The sequence below is a fragment of the Alosa alosa genome, chromosome 19 (genome assembly GCF_017589495.1).
Source record: "Alosa alosa isolate M-15738 ecotype Scorff River chromosome 19, AALO_Geno_1.1, whole genome shotgun sequence".
NCBI lineage: Eukaryota > Metazoa > Chordata > Actinopteri > Clupeiformes > Clupeidae > Alosa > Alosa alosa.
In genome coordinates this window covers 15,359,594-15,374,913 of record NC_063207.1, presented here as the reverse complement: position 1 = coordinate 15,374,913, position 15,320 = coordinate 15,359,594, and the positions used below count along the sequence as shown (strand labels likewise).

The 15,320-nt window shown below is 44.7% G+C and overlaps 1 protein-coding gene across 1 annotated transcript; it reads right to left on the bottom strand.

Moving 5' to 3' along the window:
* Positions 1-340: 340 nt before the first annotated feature.
* On the bottom strand, positions 341-13,369 carry tedc1 (tubulin epsilon and delta complex 1). Its single transcript, XM_048227904.1, has 8 exons — positions 13,168-13,369; positions 12,829-12,910; positions 12,391-12,608; positions 11,413-11,595; positions 9,415-9,495; positions 5,563-5,649; positions 2,310-2,528; positions 341-862 (listed from the first exon to the last, which is right to left on the bottom strand). Exons 1-8 carry the CDS (start codon positions 13,297-13,299, stop codon positions 470-472), a joined length of 1,395 nt encoding a protein of 464 aa, XP_048083861.1. The 5' UTR covers positions 13,300-13,369; the 3' UTR covers positions 341-469.
* Between the last annotated feature and the right edge of the window lie 1,951 nt (positions 13,370-15,320).

Sequence of the window (15,320 nt, the reverse complement as noted above, 5' to 3'; positions counted from 1 at the left end):
ACAAGTTTTCGAAGGAAGAAAAAAGACATAACATGAATGTAACACAGAGAAATAAGAGAAGGACGAATCTCAGTGGGAAACGAGCAGTTCATAGCAGTCGCAGGCAGACGGCCTACTTCAAGTAAACTTTCGTCTTCCGTCTGTTAGGGAGAGAAAGAAGAAAAAAAAAAAAAAAAGAATTCTGAAGGCCTGACCTAGATCAGCGAATTTGGTTGTTTTTCTCACAAGTGCCTGAGTGGGACTAAAATAAAAAATCTATTGCAAAAACATTGATGCAATGTTGCCCCTCATTTGTATGCTGTGCAAGCACCCCAGTACATTTACCGCAAACACACTTGAATCAAAGCAGCAAAAGACGCTTTAATGTTAAGCAGTTCGACTGAAAACATACATTCATGGATGGCTCAGACTGCATAATATGGAATGCGTAAACATAGGCACAGTCACTTTGGGGAATATTGTGCTGTGGTTAAGGAGGGGTGTGGCATCGTTTTGGAGGCGGTATAAATATGACTCCCTCCAGTCTACTGGCCTGCTCCTGCAGGACCTCTCGCTGCGCCAAACGTGCCACCTCCAGCTCTCCCAGGAGGAAGGCCTCCCTGGCCCTAAGCTCCTGGATCACTTCGGAAGCCTGCAGCTTTCCTGGCGATTCTGCCCCATGAGGGGCGCGTTTGCCGGGCTCAAGCTTCGGGTGGTGTGGTGCGGTGCGGCCCTGGACGTGAAGGCAAGGGATGAAGCCGTGGTCTATGGAGGCCGGGGTGAAAGCAGTGGAGAAGCCTTGCAGCCTCGTGGCGACCTGTCTGTCATCTTCCAGGAGTTTGGCGTCGGAGTCTGCGGCTGGGCTGGTGCTGCTGTGTCTGCCCTGGTGGAGATATAAGCACAGAGCCCGTTTGTTTGTGTGTCTGTTTAAGTGGGAGAAAATGGCTTGAAAGTACATTCTAAAGAAAGAAAGAAAAAAAAAAAAACAGAAAAGTACTGTTGTTTGTGGGTCACATAAAAAAAAAAACTAGACTAAATAAAGCAACATCCACTTATTTTCAGGCTGTTTGTGTCTGTTTGAGTCTGTATCTTTATCTCTGTGTGTGTGTTCACACCAATTTGTAAGCCTAGGCCTCTGAAAGGAAATAACGATCTGAAGACTATGAGGATCGGTGGTAGAATTGCCTCAAGAGAAAATAGTTCTGTAATAACACCTCAGTCAACTATTGATCGTCCCTCACTGGATGGCCTGCTCAGTTTGTGGCTCTTCCAGTGACAAGGGCTTGCTCAATCCCAAAAGCCTTTTAAGAAAGCAGTCTGAATACCAGCGGTTGACGTCACAGGTGTTGCAAAGGTCTCTTACTCAAAGAGGGGAATAAAGCCCACTTTTAAGAGGTTCCGGTAACTTCTTGCCACACAAGCTCCCAAATGTCATGAAGTTTTCTGAAGCTTTGCAACTTTGCTGCAGTACTACGGCGAGTGGTTAGCATTTGGAATGAGACATGCCTGGCAGGCATGTCTGCTTGTGTGCGATGTTGTTCGTCTCAGTGAAGTCAAGGATGGAGCAGACTGTGCCACTGATGATCTTTAACTGCATTTTCATCATCCCCTCTGGCCAGGAGCTGTGTACAACCTACCTTAAGTGGAACCTTTTTCCTGACCTTCAACACCTACGCGCTCTCATCAAAAAGACAGACATCTGAGAGGTAGTCTACAATAGGCCACTGCTTTGACAAATGAAGTAAACCCAATGGCATTTTTTAGCAACCAATCCAATTAGTAAAACTTAGCTATATCACAGACAGTGTATTTGCCCAAACCGTGATGCCTCAGGAATATCTGAATTAGTAGATTACAGCTTTTGTTTACTTTTGGTAACCCATTGTTCAACTCATTTCAGGAAATGGGATAACCTGAAGATCAAAATAGCTGCTCTTAATTGTCAACTTCGGTCGTGCAGAGCCTAGAATGACTGCAGAGTGAGGTAGTGCAGTAACACTAGACTACCTGTGGCTCTGAAGAAAATAAGTAGTCTAATTAAGTCTGGAAAAGTCTAATGAAAAGTGACCTCATTAGGTTGGCAGTCTGATCTGCCTTTGAAAGAACTTTTTTGAACTGTCATTAAAACAGCAACTGACTGTGCACGTTTATGACTTTATTGACATTATGCATCTAATGGCAACAAAAAACGAAGACAGTATGACACACCATACACATCATCAAAAAATAAAGAGGTCTTGCCAGTCGCTTCCTAATTAGTGTCTAGTGTACTCACAGAAATCAACACTGCTAGCGCTGCCAACATCAAAGCCAGGAACCTCCTCAATTACCTGCCCAGTGAGGCCGCGTCTGGACGATGACCCGTCTCGTCTGGCCCGTAGGGACATCTGCGTCTGCAGCCGGAGCGATTCCAGACGCTCCCGCGTCCTCTTGACCCAGTCTCCGCTGGAGCAGCAGCCCTGTGCGGGGGCGGGCCCCGGAGGCCCCCGTGCCGTTGGTGCAGTGTCCTCCTCACGAGGGTCTGCTGACTGGCTGTCAATCACACTCTCCTGCACAGGAACACACACACACACACACACGATTTCAGTTTCCACACGATTTAAGTTGACATTTGTGAATGTTAATATTGCCGAACTGTCAAATGTCAATGGATTGTACTGCAGCAACATAGTTAAAACTTAAAGCAGCTCGTTCAAGGCTTCTTCTGTATACAGGAATGCATACTGATAAGCAAACCATGCTTACCGTATTTGCTCTACAAGCAGTTTCTGCATTGGGAACAATAATAAAGAGCACACATACAGTACACTGACAAACTAATAGAACGAAATCTCAAATAAACTAGGTTAACTAGAAATCTAGAAACACATGACTACTGCCCTGCTAAACACAAAACTGGAGAGAGAGAGAGAGAGAGAGAGAGAGAGAGAGAGAGAGAGAGAGAGAGACAAAAAACAGAACTGACCATTTTGTAAAACCAGGGAAAACAAAGGACTGAAACTCTTGCACCAACCCAGTCCATCCTGTGTCTGTCCTCTTGTTTGAAACCCAATATGATCACCGTATGTAATGGACAACACAGGAGTGCCCACTTTAGGAACATTGTCTGTTCCTGTCCATCTGTTCCAACCCTTGTTAATCAAGCCCATTACAGCAACATCATCCTATATCATCGCTAATACCTCTAATCATAATTCGGTAATATTGCAGACCCTATTTAGTCATGTATTTGGCAGTAAGACCTCTGCAAGACTCATTAATTTGGACATGCAGTATAGAAGAATCAATATTTAGCAGTCACTATTTGGTGTAATGGAAGTAGCGTAATGTTTGGCCGCGAGTAAGATCACTATTTGGCAGATACTGCACAGTGAGTAGGGTCACTTTTTGGCAGAGTGGTTGGTGATTAGGCTTGCCTCTGGCAGTGGCTAGGGGGAGCTTCAGGGGCTTATTAGACAGAGGCGCTGCAGAAAAAAGGTTTCTGGCCGAGTGGTGGACTGTTAGGGTCAATGATGTCCTGCCCCGTGGTAACTCATCGAGGCAAGTTAGTTTTCCTGCTGGCCGTGAGACCCACGTTTTTATGAGATACTGTAGATGTCACAAAATCTGTGTGTGTACCCACACACACACAGATTAAACTAATCACTTTATGTCCTCTACTGTGTGTGCAATCAGCAGCTCGTGCAGGCCTATCTGTGACAGACTACCTGTGTAATTGCAGTTCCAGGGGAAGGATATCGATCGCTCTCTGTCTAGACCTGCCCGAGTTTCATCAGGCGGCCGCGCTGTGTGGGCCAGACACTTACACTAGTCTTCGACTGGAGAACACTCATCATAGAGCCGCCAACTCTGCTCGATTCTCCGAGACGTCTCACGGCTGAGTGGAACCGTGCTCTCTGTTCCACGGACCACCGTCCAGACTAGCCTGGGAGACTGAATGGACATCTTCATTCATTCAGCACACTCTATTTGGTAGGGTAAGCAACTTGTGCAAGTGAGATGTTCATTCCAGCAGTATGGTGATGTATGGGGCAAGATTTTCAGCAATGTTGCCATACACTCACATGACTGATTTCATAAATGCAACAAATTTCCCACAAATTATTTAAGGGTAACACGTTACTTGATAGTATCGACATAATGCACACATGACACTGTCATGACACATGAACCCTTACCCTAACCTCTAACCCTAATCCTAACCCTAACTCTAACTTGTTATGACAAAAACCGAATGTCACTTAATAACAGAAGTGTTATGTCATAAACATTTAGGACTTGTTTATGACATGTTCATGACAGTATCATGTCAATCTTATGTCAATACTGTCAAGTAAAGTGTAACCAATTTAAGTTCTCCAGATATTTTTTCTAAAACCAATACTAGTGAAAACATGTACAAACAACATTGCTTGACCCACTGACCATCAATAAAGCAAAGGTTCCTAGTGGTGTATCACACAACTGTCAGAGTTATCAGCTCCTGACTAGAAGTTCTAACAGCAATATTACACATATGCTTTCATGTTTGTCCTTGCTCTTCAGACAGAAGAGATGCGTCACTGCGAGGTTGCGATACTGTGTGATGAGACCACCTCGGATCTTGTTGCATGCGTCATCCAAAAGGGGAAAAAAAACATCGGGACAGAAATAGCACCATTTGTAGAGTACATTAGCGCTATGGGAGATTTTTTATTCAGCTTTATTTGCGCCACTTCCTTTTCTTGTGTAATTAGAAAACAAATGGCCTCTTAGTTTGGATGGGAGCTTGGCCAGTGGCAGGCGTGATTGGCCATCCGTGGTGCTCTGGAGTACCATAATGATGAGCTCACTCACTCGCTGAGCAATTCTGTCTTCGCCGAAAGCTTACGGAATGTCTCTCGGGGGTCCAGTAGAGTCTGGCATTTGTTTGTACAAAACAAAACAAAAGAAAGCCCCAGGTGGCTGTTTAAATCAGAGTAACTAGCATTTCTAACGTCACAAACATTCCCCAATTATTTAATCGGGACTCCTAGAGGTGCGAGAATTGCTTCTGCTGCCAAATAAAAGAGAAACCCCACGGTAGCCTCCCCCCCCCCCCCCCCGCCTTACAACTTCATCTCAAACTGGACCCCTGCCAGAGGGAGTTTGAGAATGAGAGAGATTAAAGAGAAAGTCTTTCTCCCTCACTGTGTGTGTGTGTGTGTGTGTGTGTGTGTGTGTGTGTGTGTGTGTGTGTGTGTCAATACATCAATAGCAACTGTAAACACTACCAACTAGGTTATATGCATATGTCTGGAATCTTACACCTTTAAAATCTTCCGTTCTCCACATATTACGGAGCATTCCGGATATACCCATGCCTCCCAACAACCCCCATCTCTGCATCCCTTTTTGCTGACAGCGAACTGCATCAGACAGCCGCATTTCTGAAAAGGCCATCAAACCTGTGAGTGACTGCCAGCAACTGCCAACGCAATCAGCCTGTAAATCATTGAAACCTATTAGCACGGATGCCAAGTAGGCAAATTATCCATCCGAGAGGCTCTCAGTAATGAGCACGGCTCAACAATAATGAAAATGAGCGTGGAGACTCAGACGTACCATCCAACGCCAGAACAAAGGCTCCAGAACCTTCCACTGTAAGTAGGCCTCCAGCAGGTGATTAACTTGTTTTGTGTTCTCCAACTCCTGACAGACAGACAAATAAAAATAAAGCACAGGGATTTCAATCGAGCAAAATGAAGCAAAGGGATTTAATCTTTTCATCAAAAAATGCCCAGACAAAAACAAGTCAATAGCACAAATACACACCTCTGAATTATATACACCTGCTGGCCACTGTGGTTGTTCATCTTGTATCATTTGCTCTATACAACTGTCTAAAAAAATCCAACAATTTGTGTTCCCAAAACAAAAATTCTTCAGTTATTTTTTTAAGAGGAAAGAGCTAATGATTACCTACATGTCTGCTTATCGATGCTAGGCTGCTGTGTGCATCATTCACCTGTGTATTAGAGCGTTGTGTAGCACTTCATACATGACACATTGACTGTCTGTGTGTGTGTGTGTGTGTGTGTAGACACGCTTGCTCGGCTGGGCTCTGCGTGCGCAGCACTTGTGTCTCTGCCCCTGGGCCCCCGCTGGGCTTTGTAAGCGCACCTTCTCTCCTATTTGTTTTGCTTTTCCGGTCCGTTTACCGTGCAGGCTCAGCAGTTGTCCTGCCACCCCCTGTCCTACCCTAGCCCTCCAAATATACGCACACACACACACACACACACACACACACACACACACACACACACACACACCAAACAGTTCAGAGGCTGACACATCTCCTCAGGGGGAGCAGTACTCTAGGAGGAGCGAGGGTGGTGGGGGTTCAGGGGTGGGGTGGGGTGGGGGGCACTCAGTGTGATGGCTCACGTCTCTGCTGAGGGGCAGCATGGGAGGATGGGGATGGGTTGGCTGGGGCTATATGCTCCCCCTGGAGCATATAGCCTATTAGACACACCAGGCGAGTGAGCTAGGCATTTATCTCTGTCTGTCTGTTTGCACATCCCATTCCTGCGGCGGCGCACTCCCAAGACAGTGCCGAACAGGCTTGGAAAACTCAGCTCAGCTCCAACTGACATGCAGAAACTCTCTCTCTCTCTCTCTCTCTCTCTGTCTCTCTCTGTCTCTCTCTGTCTCTCTATCTAGCTGTCTCTGTCTCTCTCTCTGTCTGTCTCTGTCTCTCTCTCTGTCTGTCTCTCTATCTCTCTCTGTCTCTCTCTCAATTCAATTCAATTCAAATATGCTTTATTGGCACGACAAACCATATGATGCATTGCCAAAGCGTTCACAGGAATAATAATAATGAAAGAAAATACAAATACAAAATGATATAAACATGTACAAACATTGTTACACTTCGTCACACACGCACACACACACACATATATACACACACACACACACACACAGCACGTCACAACCATGCAAGACCATTGTCTGTACACGTGCATAGGAAAACCAAGACAGGACAAAACAAAACAAAACAAGCAGGAGACATGGTGTTACAGACTGGGGCTGGGGAGCAGTGTTATGTTGAAGGGTGGAGGTAGTGGGGTGATTATCTTAAGTAATGCCTTCTCTCAGGTTATGGAGTGAGGACACATAACTGGCTGCCAGTATGCATGTGCTGGTGTCCTCACCCAAAACTACAGCAAGTTTTTTCTGTTCCTCCAGTTTTGTGAAGTTGGGAATGATGTTGTTCAAAATGGTGAAATATTTGTCTCTTTGGGACCGATATTTGTCACAGTGTAGCAGAAAGTGGACCTCTGACTCCACCTCCCCTGTCATACAGTGACCACATGTCCTTTGCTCTTTGGGCAGCCATGACTTCTTGTGCCTGGCTTTCTCTATGGCTAGACTGTGGTCACTCAGCCTGTACTTGGTGAGGATCTGCCTCTGCTTCGTATCTCTGACAGTGTGGAGATACTCTACCAATTGATAGTCTTTTCGTATGCCAATGTAACATTCAAGTTTGTGTTGTAATTTTGTTTCTTTCTTCCAGTGTTCCAAATAAGAATTCTTGTTGTTCTTGTTAATTTGGTTGATTCTGATTGGTGGTTGGGAAGCAGTGCTGGTCTGGACAATTTGTGGGTTAGGGGTTATTGGGTTAGTTAAATCGAGACCAACTGACATAGGGGACTGGTCTTAGGGCTGAGCTCTTGGGATTTAAGTGCTTTAAAATGTAGTGAATTTTGAGGGCTTAATTTTAGATGAATCCAGAATTTTAGTGATCGATTTTTGGATATTAATCAATAGTGGAAATCGGCCTAATTCTGCCCCTGCTAGCATTTGTGGGTACTTTTCTTTGGATATGTAACAAATTTCTACAGAATTCAGCATGCAGGGCTTCTATTGGGTGTTTGTCCCATCTAGAGTAGTCGCGGTTACTGAGTGGACCCCATATTTCACTTCCATAAAGTGCAATTGGCAAAATGACTGTGTCAAATATTTTGGACCAGATTTTAATTGGTATATCTATTTGATGAAAATTTCTTTTTTTTTTTATTGCATAAAATGCTCGTCGTGGCTTTTTTCTTTTAGTGCATTCACTGCAAGACCAAAGTTTCCAGAGTATGTTAATTTTTAAGCCAAGGTAGTTATAAGAAGTAACATTCTCTAGGGCGGTGTTACCTAAAGTAAAGAGGTGTCTGGTTCCCTGAGGTCTGGGATGCTTCTGGAAGATCATAACTTTAGATTTATCCAAATTGACTGTCAGGGCCCAGTTCTGACAGTACTGCTCTAACAGGTCTAGGTGCTGCTGTAGGCCCTGTTCAGTGGGCCGACAGCAGCACCAGGTCATCCCGCAAAGAGCAGGGATTTGACTTCCGTGTCCAACAGGGTGAGCCCAGGTGTTGCAGATTGTTCCAATAACACCGCTAACTCATTTATATAGATATTGAACAAGGTTGGACTCAAGCTGCAACCCTGTCTCACCCCCGCCCTTGAGTGAAGTATTCAGTTCTTTTGTTGCCAATTTGTACTACACACTTATTGCCCAAATAAATTGATTTGATGATGTTATACATTTTACCCCCTATACCACTTTGTAGGATTTTGAAATACAATCCTTCATGCCAGATTGAATCGAAAGCTTTTTTAAAATCAATAAAAACACGCAAATATTTTCCCCTTACTTTTTTGGTGAACATTTTTTGCCTTATCACTCTCTCTCTGTCTCTCTCTCTGTCTCTCTCTGTCTCTCTCTCTCTCTCTCTGTCTCTCTCTCTCTCTCTGTCTCTCTCTCTATATATATATCTATCTGTCTCTCTCTCTCTCTTTCTCGCTCTTTATCTCACTCAAGTTTCAATCTCGCCTCATTCTCCTCTGCCTATGAGGGACAGAAATAACCTCCCGTCTCATCGCTCACCCAGCTCATCATGGGCCTCTGTGCCTCCCCTCGCCTCCAATCTGAATAACACAGAGGAGCCGCATCACTTGCTTTTCTGTGCCAGGTCAGAGCGTTAAAAACACTCTGCTCAAAAGGGCCCGTTCGGAGTGCAAAGGAGAATGGGGAAGAGCGTGTGCAAAGGTGAGAAGAGAGAGAAGTAAAAAGAGAGAAAGGGAGAATGAGAGAGAGAGAGAGAGAGAGAGAGAGAGAGAGAGTGAGAGAATGAGAGCGAGGAAGCGCTAGGCCTCTGACTTTCAAACATCGAGCCGTCTGCTCTTCAAAGAATCATGATACGCTGCCTGTCATTCAATGCCAGTTACAGTTGAAAAACGGGAAGACAGGGAAGGCGGGGGGGGCATAAAGGTGTGTGTGACAGGGAAGGGGGGGGGGGGGGGGGGTGCCAAAAACAGAAAATGAAAAAGAACAGAGACACCCAGCCTCTGGAATGCAGGTACGCTATTGGGAGAGAACAAACCCTGTCAGTTTGACAAGCAGTGTTTTTGGGCGCTCACCTTGCTAAGCGGACTAGCATCGCTGGTGCCAAGCGCTTCGGGGCTCGGGGAGACAGGCTGGGGGCCGATGTCAGAGAGAACCTGTGGAGAGACCAGAGAGTTTATGCATTATTCAGCTCCACATGCTAGATACCTGCAGGACCTTTGAAAAACAGCTGCAACTAAATTGATTCCATTTCCTACACCCCCCCCCCCACCCTTCTAACTCTCCAATGATATTCATTTCAACCATTTCTCTGCATCATTCTGCTGGTAGGGGATGTACAGTATACCCCAGGGCACATGTAATGTGCATGTCCAAATGCCGTTTGAAACGATGTCTGCAAACCAGAGGCTGGAGGACTGGAGGATATGGAGACTGGGTGAATGCATTTTGTTTGTTTTCCTGCCGTTTTTGCACAGCGGTCGAGTTGAAGTGTATTCAACTGCTGGAGGCGTCCTGTCCCTACCTCACCACCAACACCACCCCCACCCCACACCACCCTCCCCCCCCCCCACCCCACCCCACACCACCCTCCACACCACCACCCCCCCCCCCCCCCACCCCACCCCACACCACCCCCCCCCCCCCACCCCTGCTCAGTCTCCTTCTTTTCTTCCATCTGTTCTTTCGGTCCAGCGGCCTGCGCTTTTAACCGGTCATATTCATCAGCGGGCGGTGATGGATGGCCCGGTGGAGAGGGGGGCTGTGGTGAAATCACTCAGGCTGACTTGGGCGGCCAGGAGGAGAGGGGCCAGTCAGAGAGAGAGAGAGAGAGTCGTCTGTGGAGACAGACGCGGCACCTCTGGGCCAGCCCCAAGTGACAGCGTGAGATTAACCTCCGCACAGAGGCGGCCTTATCACTCAATCAAGCCCAATCACCACTGTCAAGAAGGACTGAACTAAGTGCTGATTCCCCCCACACACACACACACACACACACACACACACACACACACTTCTTTGTGCAATAATATGTATTCTGGAAATAAGTGATTTTCACATGCACACACACATACATACAACACTCTGTCAATGTGCTCGTTTGTGTGTATATATTCACACATGTAAATTCTCCTTTTCCATACTTTAATTGGCCGTAGGTGATTGCTGGCTGACAAACAGCGTATGTGGGAGTTAGGCCACCACGAGCACGAGAATTCACATATCTAGGCTGCCGGTGGAGACAAAGGACGTGCATGACAATTTTCTGGAACTGGATTCGCTGGCTGAAGCCAAAGGAGGATTAATCAGTTCCATTCAACGCATACTGTAGTTACAGAACAGCCCTGTTGTAAAGCTATGCACGCACCCCTATGGGCTTTTTCCATCCATTCCATTTGCATTCATATAAATCATGGAATTTAATGTGTAAATAACATACTGGCAACTGAATCTATACCCAAAAGGTGGCGTTAAAAAATGGTGGGCTTAACTGTGAGGTGGGGGAAAAATGAGAAATGCGAAATGAGAAATGCGTCTTCAAAAAAAGGGCTTACATTAAAAAAGGCTTAACTGAAAATCCAGCTCAGGTGTTACATCTCGCCTTGCAAATGTATTTCATCTAAATCTCAAAAAAATGGATGGATAGATCCACTAGACATCCACTTTAAGTCATTATAGAGAGTGGACTTCTGGGCAAATGTGTTTGTGTGTTTGTGTGTGTGTGGCTCTATTTACCAATATTTAGCTATATGGCAGTCAGATAGCGTTTTGGGGGGTTTTCCCCCTATTTCCTGTAGCCCTGGGTTTGCATCTCTTCTCTGGGGGATTTGGACTATCGTCCACCCCCCCAACCCCCCTCCACCTCTCATGGGAGATCCAGGCTCCACTTCCCCTGGTAACGTATCTCAGCTAAAAGGTCCTGTGTCCCAAGGTGTGCAAAAATAACTTCGCTGCACTTTAAGCTGCCCTGCATGAGAGCTCTTGCTAATTAACTGAGCCTATATGCAAATGTAGGTACTGCATGTCTACGGAAGGTATCGCATTAGAGTTGGGAAACTTGCCCGGAAACTTGCCTTGTGGATGAGTTTGGCCCTTTCCTCCTGGGCTGCTAGGAGGGCTCTCCAGTGGTACCGGAGCTTGCCGTACTCCCACTGCAAAAGCCGCAGGTCTCCATCTCCATCAGTGCCTCTGCCGACACACTCTTTGCCCTTGCCGCCCTCACACAAATCCACCAGGGGAGCTCCAGGAATGCACACCTGAAAAGCAGGTGCACACACACACACACACACACACACACACACACACACACACACACACACACACACACACACACACACACACACACACACACTTGCTTTCCATCTAATCCTGTGTATGTCCGTTCTGACTACTTTTAGACTTCAATTATGTATAGTTGCATTTTCCAATAATTCAAAGGATAATTTGGCCCAGATTGATTTTTGCTGATGTATCATAACATGAACATACACTTAATTAATGTCCTAAACCCTGAGGCCCAATATGCATTTTCTGTACATTTTCCGAACGTGCAGTCAGCCACATCATACTCTGCAAATCAATGCTGCCATCAACTGGTCAACTATGGAATAACAATATTTTGCTGTATTCATTTTTGATCAACACACAGCATGCTATGTGGTAAGCTATATGGTGGGTGGCACAATTTAGTAAAGTTTCAGGGATGGGATTGTCCTTGATTTAAGGATGTTTGACCCATCATTTCCAGGTGTTCCAGTCCAGTGGAAAAAAGCTAAATGGTATTGGCTTTGGTATTGCTATTGGTATTGGTTACAGTACTGCACAGAGAAAACCACAGAGAAAAAAAACATGTTGCAGGTTTATGTATTATGTATGGGTAAGAAGACCTACATAAAAGAGGATTTGTTTACCCAGAAGGCTATTCCTGAACAGAAAAAAAGCCAGTCTTAGGTTCTATTCCACATTGTTCTAGAATTCTCCATGAATATGGCGCGTGGTGCCAACCACTGCAATGCAGGCAACCTGGAACTCAAGGCCAGCCTCAGTCTCACCTGAGCAGGAGGCAATGCCAGAGGCTGCATCTGCAGCACTCTCTCTCCCAGCAGGAACTCCAGGAGGCTCCCGGACGACAGCATCCAGCCGAAGGCCAAAAGCAGCTCTCGGCTCCCCACTGCGTCTCCACAGCAACTGCCAGCCTGCGGGGCCACCACCCAACAGGCACCATACCCACAATGCCACAGCGCGCTCCTCACAAACCAGGCCTGGGCTCCTTCAAAGTACAACATCATATAAATAACGTGACCCACCAGGTGCACCTGAGAGAGGCAAGCCTGAGGGACACACTGAATGGATATTAAGTAACAGTAGGCTATGCTGTATATATGGTCACTTTAAATTCTGGCTCCAATGGTCTGCCTACAAAACATTCACATCTTAGCTTTCAGTTATTTTTTTATAAAGACAGAAATAACACAGACAGGTAAACTTACCTGGATCTGAGTGCTGACATTTGCACTCCAATCGAACTGCTTTCACTAGAAGGCTACGTAGCAAATCCCACATATTCTGCACCTGTGAGGCGAATATTCTGTTATGAAAACCACGTACGTGACATTGGCCTAGCTTCAATTCAATACAAATATTTGCTTTCAGATGACTGGCTTGGATTAACTGAAACTTCAACGACAAAACACACTTTGGCTAGAACTACCTAGTAGACATATTTGTGAGATTTTCAAAGGTGCTGCACACGCTAGTGTCGCTTGATACATTTCTGTAACATTAGGCCACTGTACTGTACTGTACAACAACTGGTTAACTTAACTTACCACATCGTGTTTGTTGAATTTTGCCCGTCTGAAAGTTTCAGCACATGGAACAGAATCCACCTCAAGAGCAGAGAGAAACTTTATAAGTCCTTCGATTATCTCTTTTGCTTTCACGCTCTTTTCTCGCTGCATGCTTAATGTCCCCGGTTGTTGTCATGGTGCATGTAAAATCTACATTTCTTACAGGACACAAAAGTTTTGATTGGACGGACGCCGGGGAGGGACTTGTTAGTATACCAATAAAGTAACTGAATGCTAAAGGAAAGGGATAGGCGGAACTTCCGTCACTTCCTTCGCGGGCTAATTTGACTCCAGTAGGTCATTTTTGTCAGAGCGCGTCTATTCGACATTCTCTGTTTTTGTGCAAGTGTTGGTTGGTCATAGATATATATACATATATCTATGGTGTTGGTCTGGTCAGAGAATGTCTAATAAGGGGACATAATATACATAGACGCTGTATATTATGTCTATGGGGAGAACCGCCACTCTCGGGAAACTTCCGGTTTCTGAACTGGTTGCAGTTCCTTTTCTGGTTCCACATGAGGGCGTTCACGAATAAGTGCAGAATGAATGGAGGTCTATTAGTCCAGTCATTTTAGGAGAAAGGGTTGAACAAATTGCAACACAAGCAAACTTAACTGATTTTGTATCAATAGGGGAAAGTTTAGAAAAAGACCTAAATATACCCTATTCATGCACCTATACAGAATTTTTCTCACGGAAATAGAGGACAAAAAATTAACCTTCACATATCACCATGAAAATTACTGAGTTGATTACTTACATCAAGACAAACAAAAAATGTATTATAAGATTTTTTAAATTGTTTGTTAACATGGGCAAACAGGGCATAATGTAATTATGTATATATAGCTAATGTATAGTGACCCAAAACTAATTGCAACATTTGACAAACAAATTGTCCAAGGCATGGAGGAAGATAGATGTCTTAACTGGTATTATATCTCATCTAGAGGGTATATTCGTATAGAAAATATATAGTTTATGGTGTTTAATTTGTTTTCCCTGGACAGTATAGGCCAAAATGTATCCACTTTACACTAGATTCGCCTTTACAGAATAGAGGGCAATGTATTGTGCATGGCATGGAGGAAGATGGGAAATGTCTTAAATGGTGTTATATCTCCTCTGGAGGGTATATGCTTTCAGAAAATATATAGTTTAGGGTGTTTAATTTGTTTCCCTTAATAGTGCAGGCCAAAATGTATCAGCTGTTCACTTGATTCGCCTATACAGAATAGAGGAGTATGTGTTATGCATGGTATGGAGGAAGATGGGACATAAGTTGATTGATGCTATATTTCATGTACTGTGCATATACTTTTAGAATATGTATAGTTTTGACTGTTCTATGACTTTGAACAGTCTGACCTCTAAATAGGGATGTAACGGTATGAAAATTTAACCTCACGGTTATAGTGACCAAAATGATCACGGTTTTCGGTATTATCACGGTATTTCTAAAAGTGTGTAGCCTAGAAATCTAGACGCGCCCCTAGCGGCAGTTTAAGTAGTATAGTCTATAATATACTGTACTACTTAAACCGCACCGACAATCAAAAAATCAAGTGGAAACTAGATGGCAGAAGTGTGTAGGCCAATCTGCCCACCAGCTTTTTCTACTTCACTACCTACAGATGTTTTACCGGTATGATATTTCGAAACGCCATGGTATTTCCCATAGACAATCGACGCCCGGAAGTTGGATGGATACAGAAGTTACGGAGGCGGGACTTATTCTGGAGAGGTCTATCCGAATCGTAGTTAAAACCATCAATTAGACAACAGAATCAGTAGGGTACCAGTTTTGTTCCATTGTACCAGGCCTACTGTATGTCAAAAGCAGGCTCGGATGAAGCTGGGAAGGATTAAACACACGGTTTCCACACCGCGGTAATCAACAGTGATAATCATGATGTTTGAAATGAAAACGGTAAGTATTATCGTCAACATTTTTATCGCGGTTTACCATTATACCGGTAATCGTTACATCCCTACCTCTAAATCAGATTACGTAAACACCAAAACCACTTTCCTAGGCTGAATAATGCTTAACTATGTGTTTGTACAGATTACACATTGTGGAACACTTACATGCAAAAACACACTTGGCTCTATTTAAAGATTCA

Bases quoted from the DNA above. Each gene is read 5' to 3' on its own strand.
- tedc1 (XM_048227904.1), bottom strand. From the start codon at position 13,299: ATGCAGCGAGAAAAGAGCGTGAAAGCAAAAGAGATAATCGAAGGACTT. The intron at 11,596-12,390 runs GTGAGACTGAGG...CCTGCTTTTCAG, and splicing joins TGGCATTGCCTCCTGCTCAG to GTGTGCATTCCTGGAGCTCC. The intron at 863-2,309 runs GTAATTGAGGAG...TATCTCCACCAG, and splicing joins GACGCGGCCTCACTGGGCAG to GGCAGACACAGCAGCACCAG.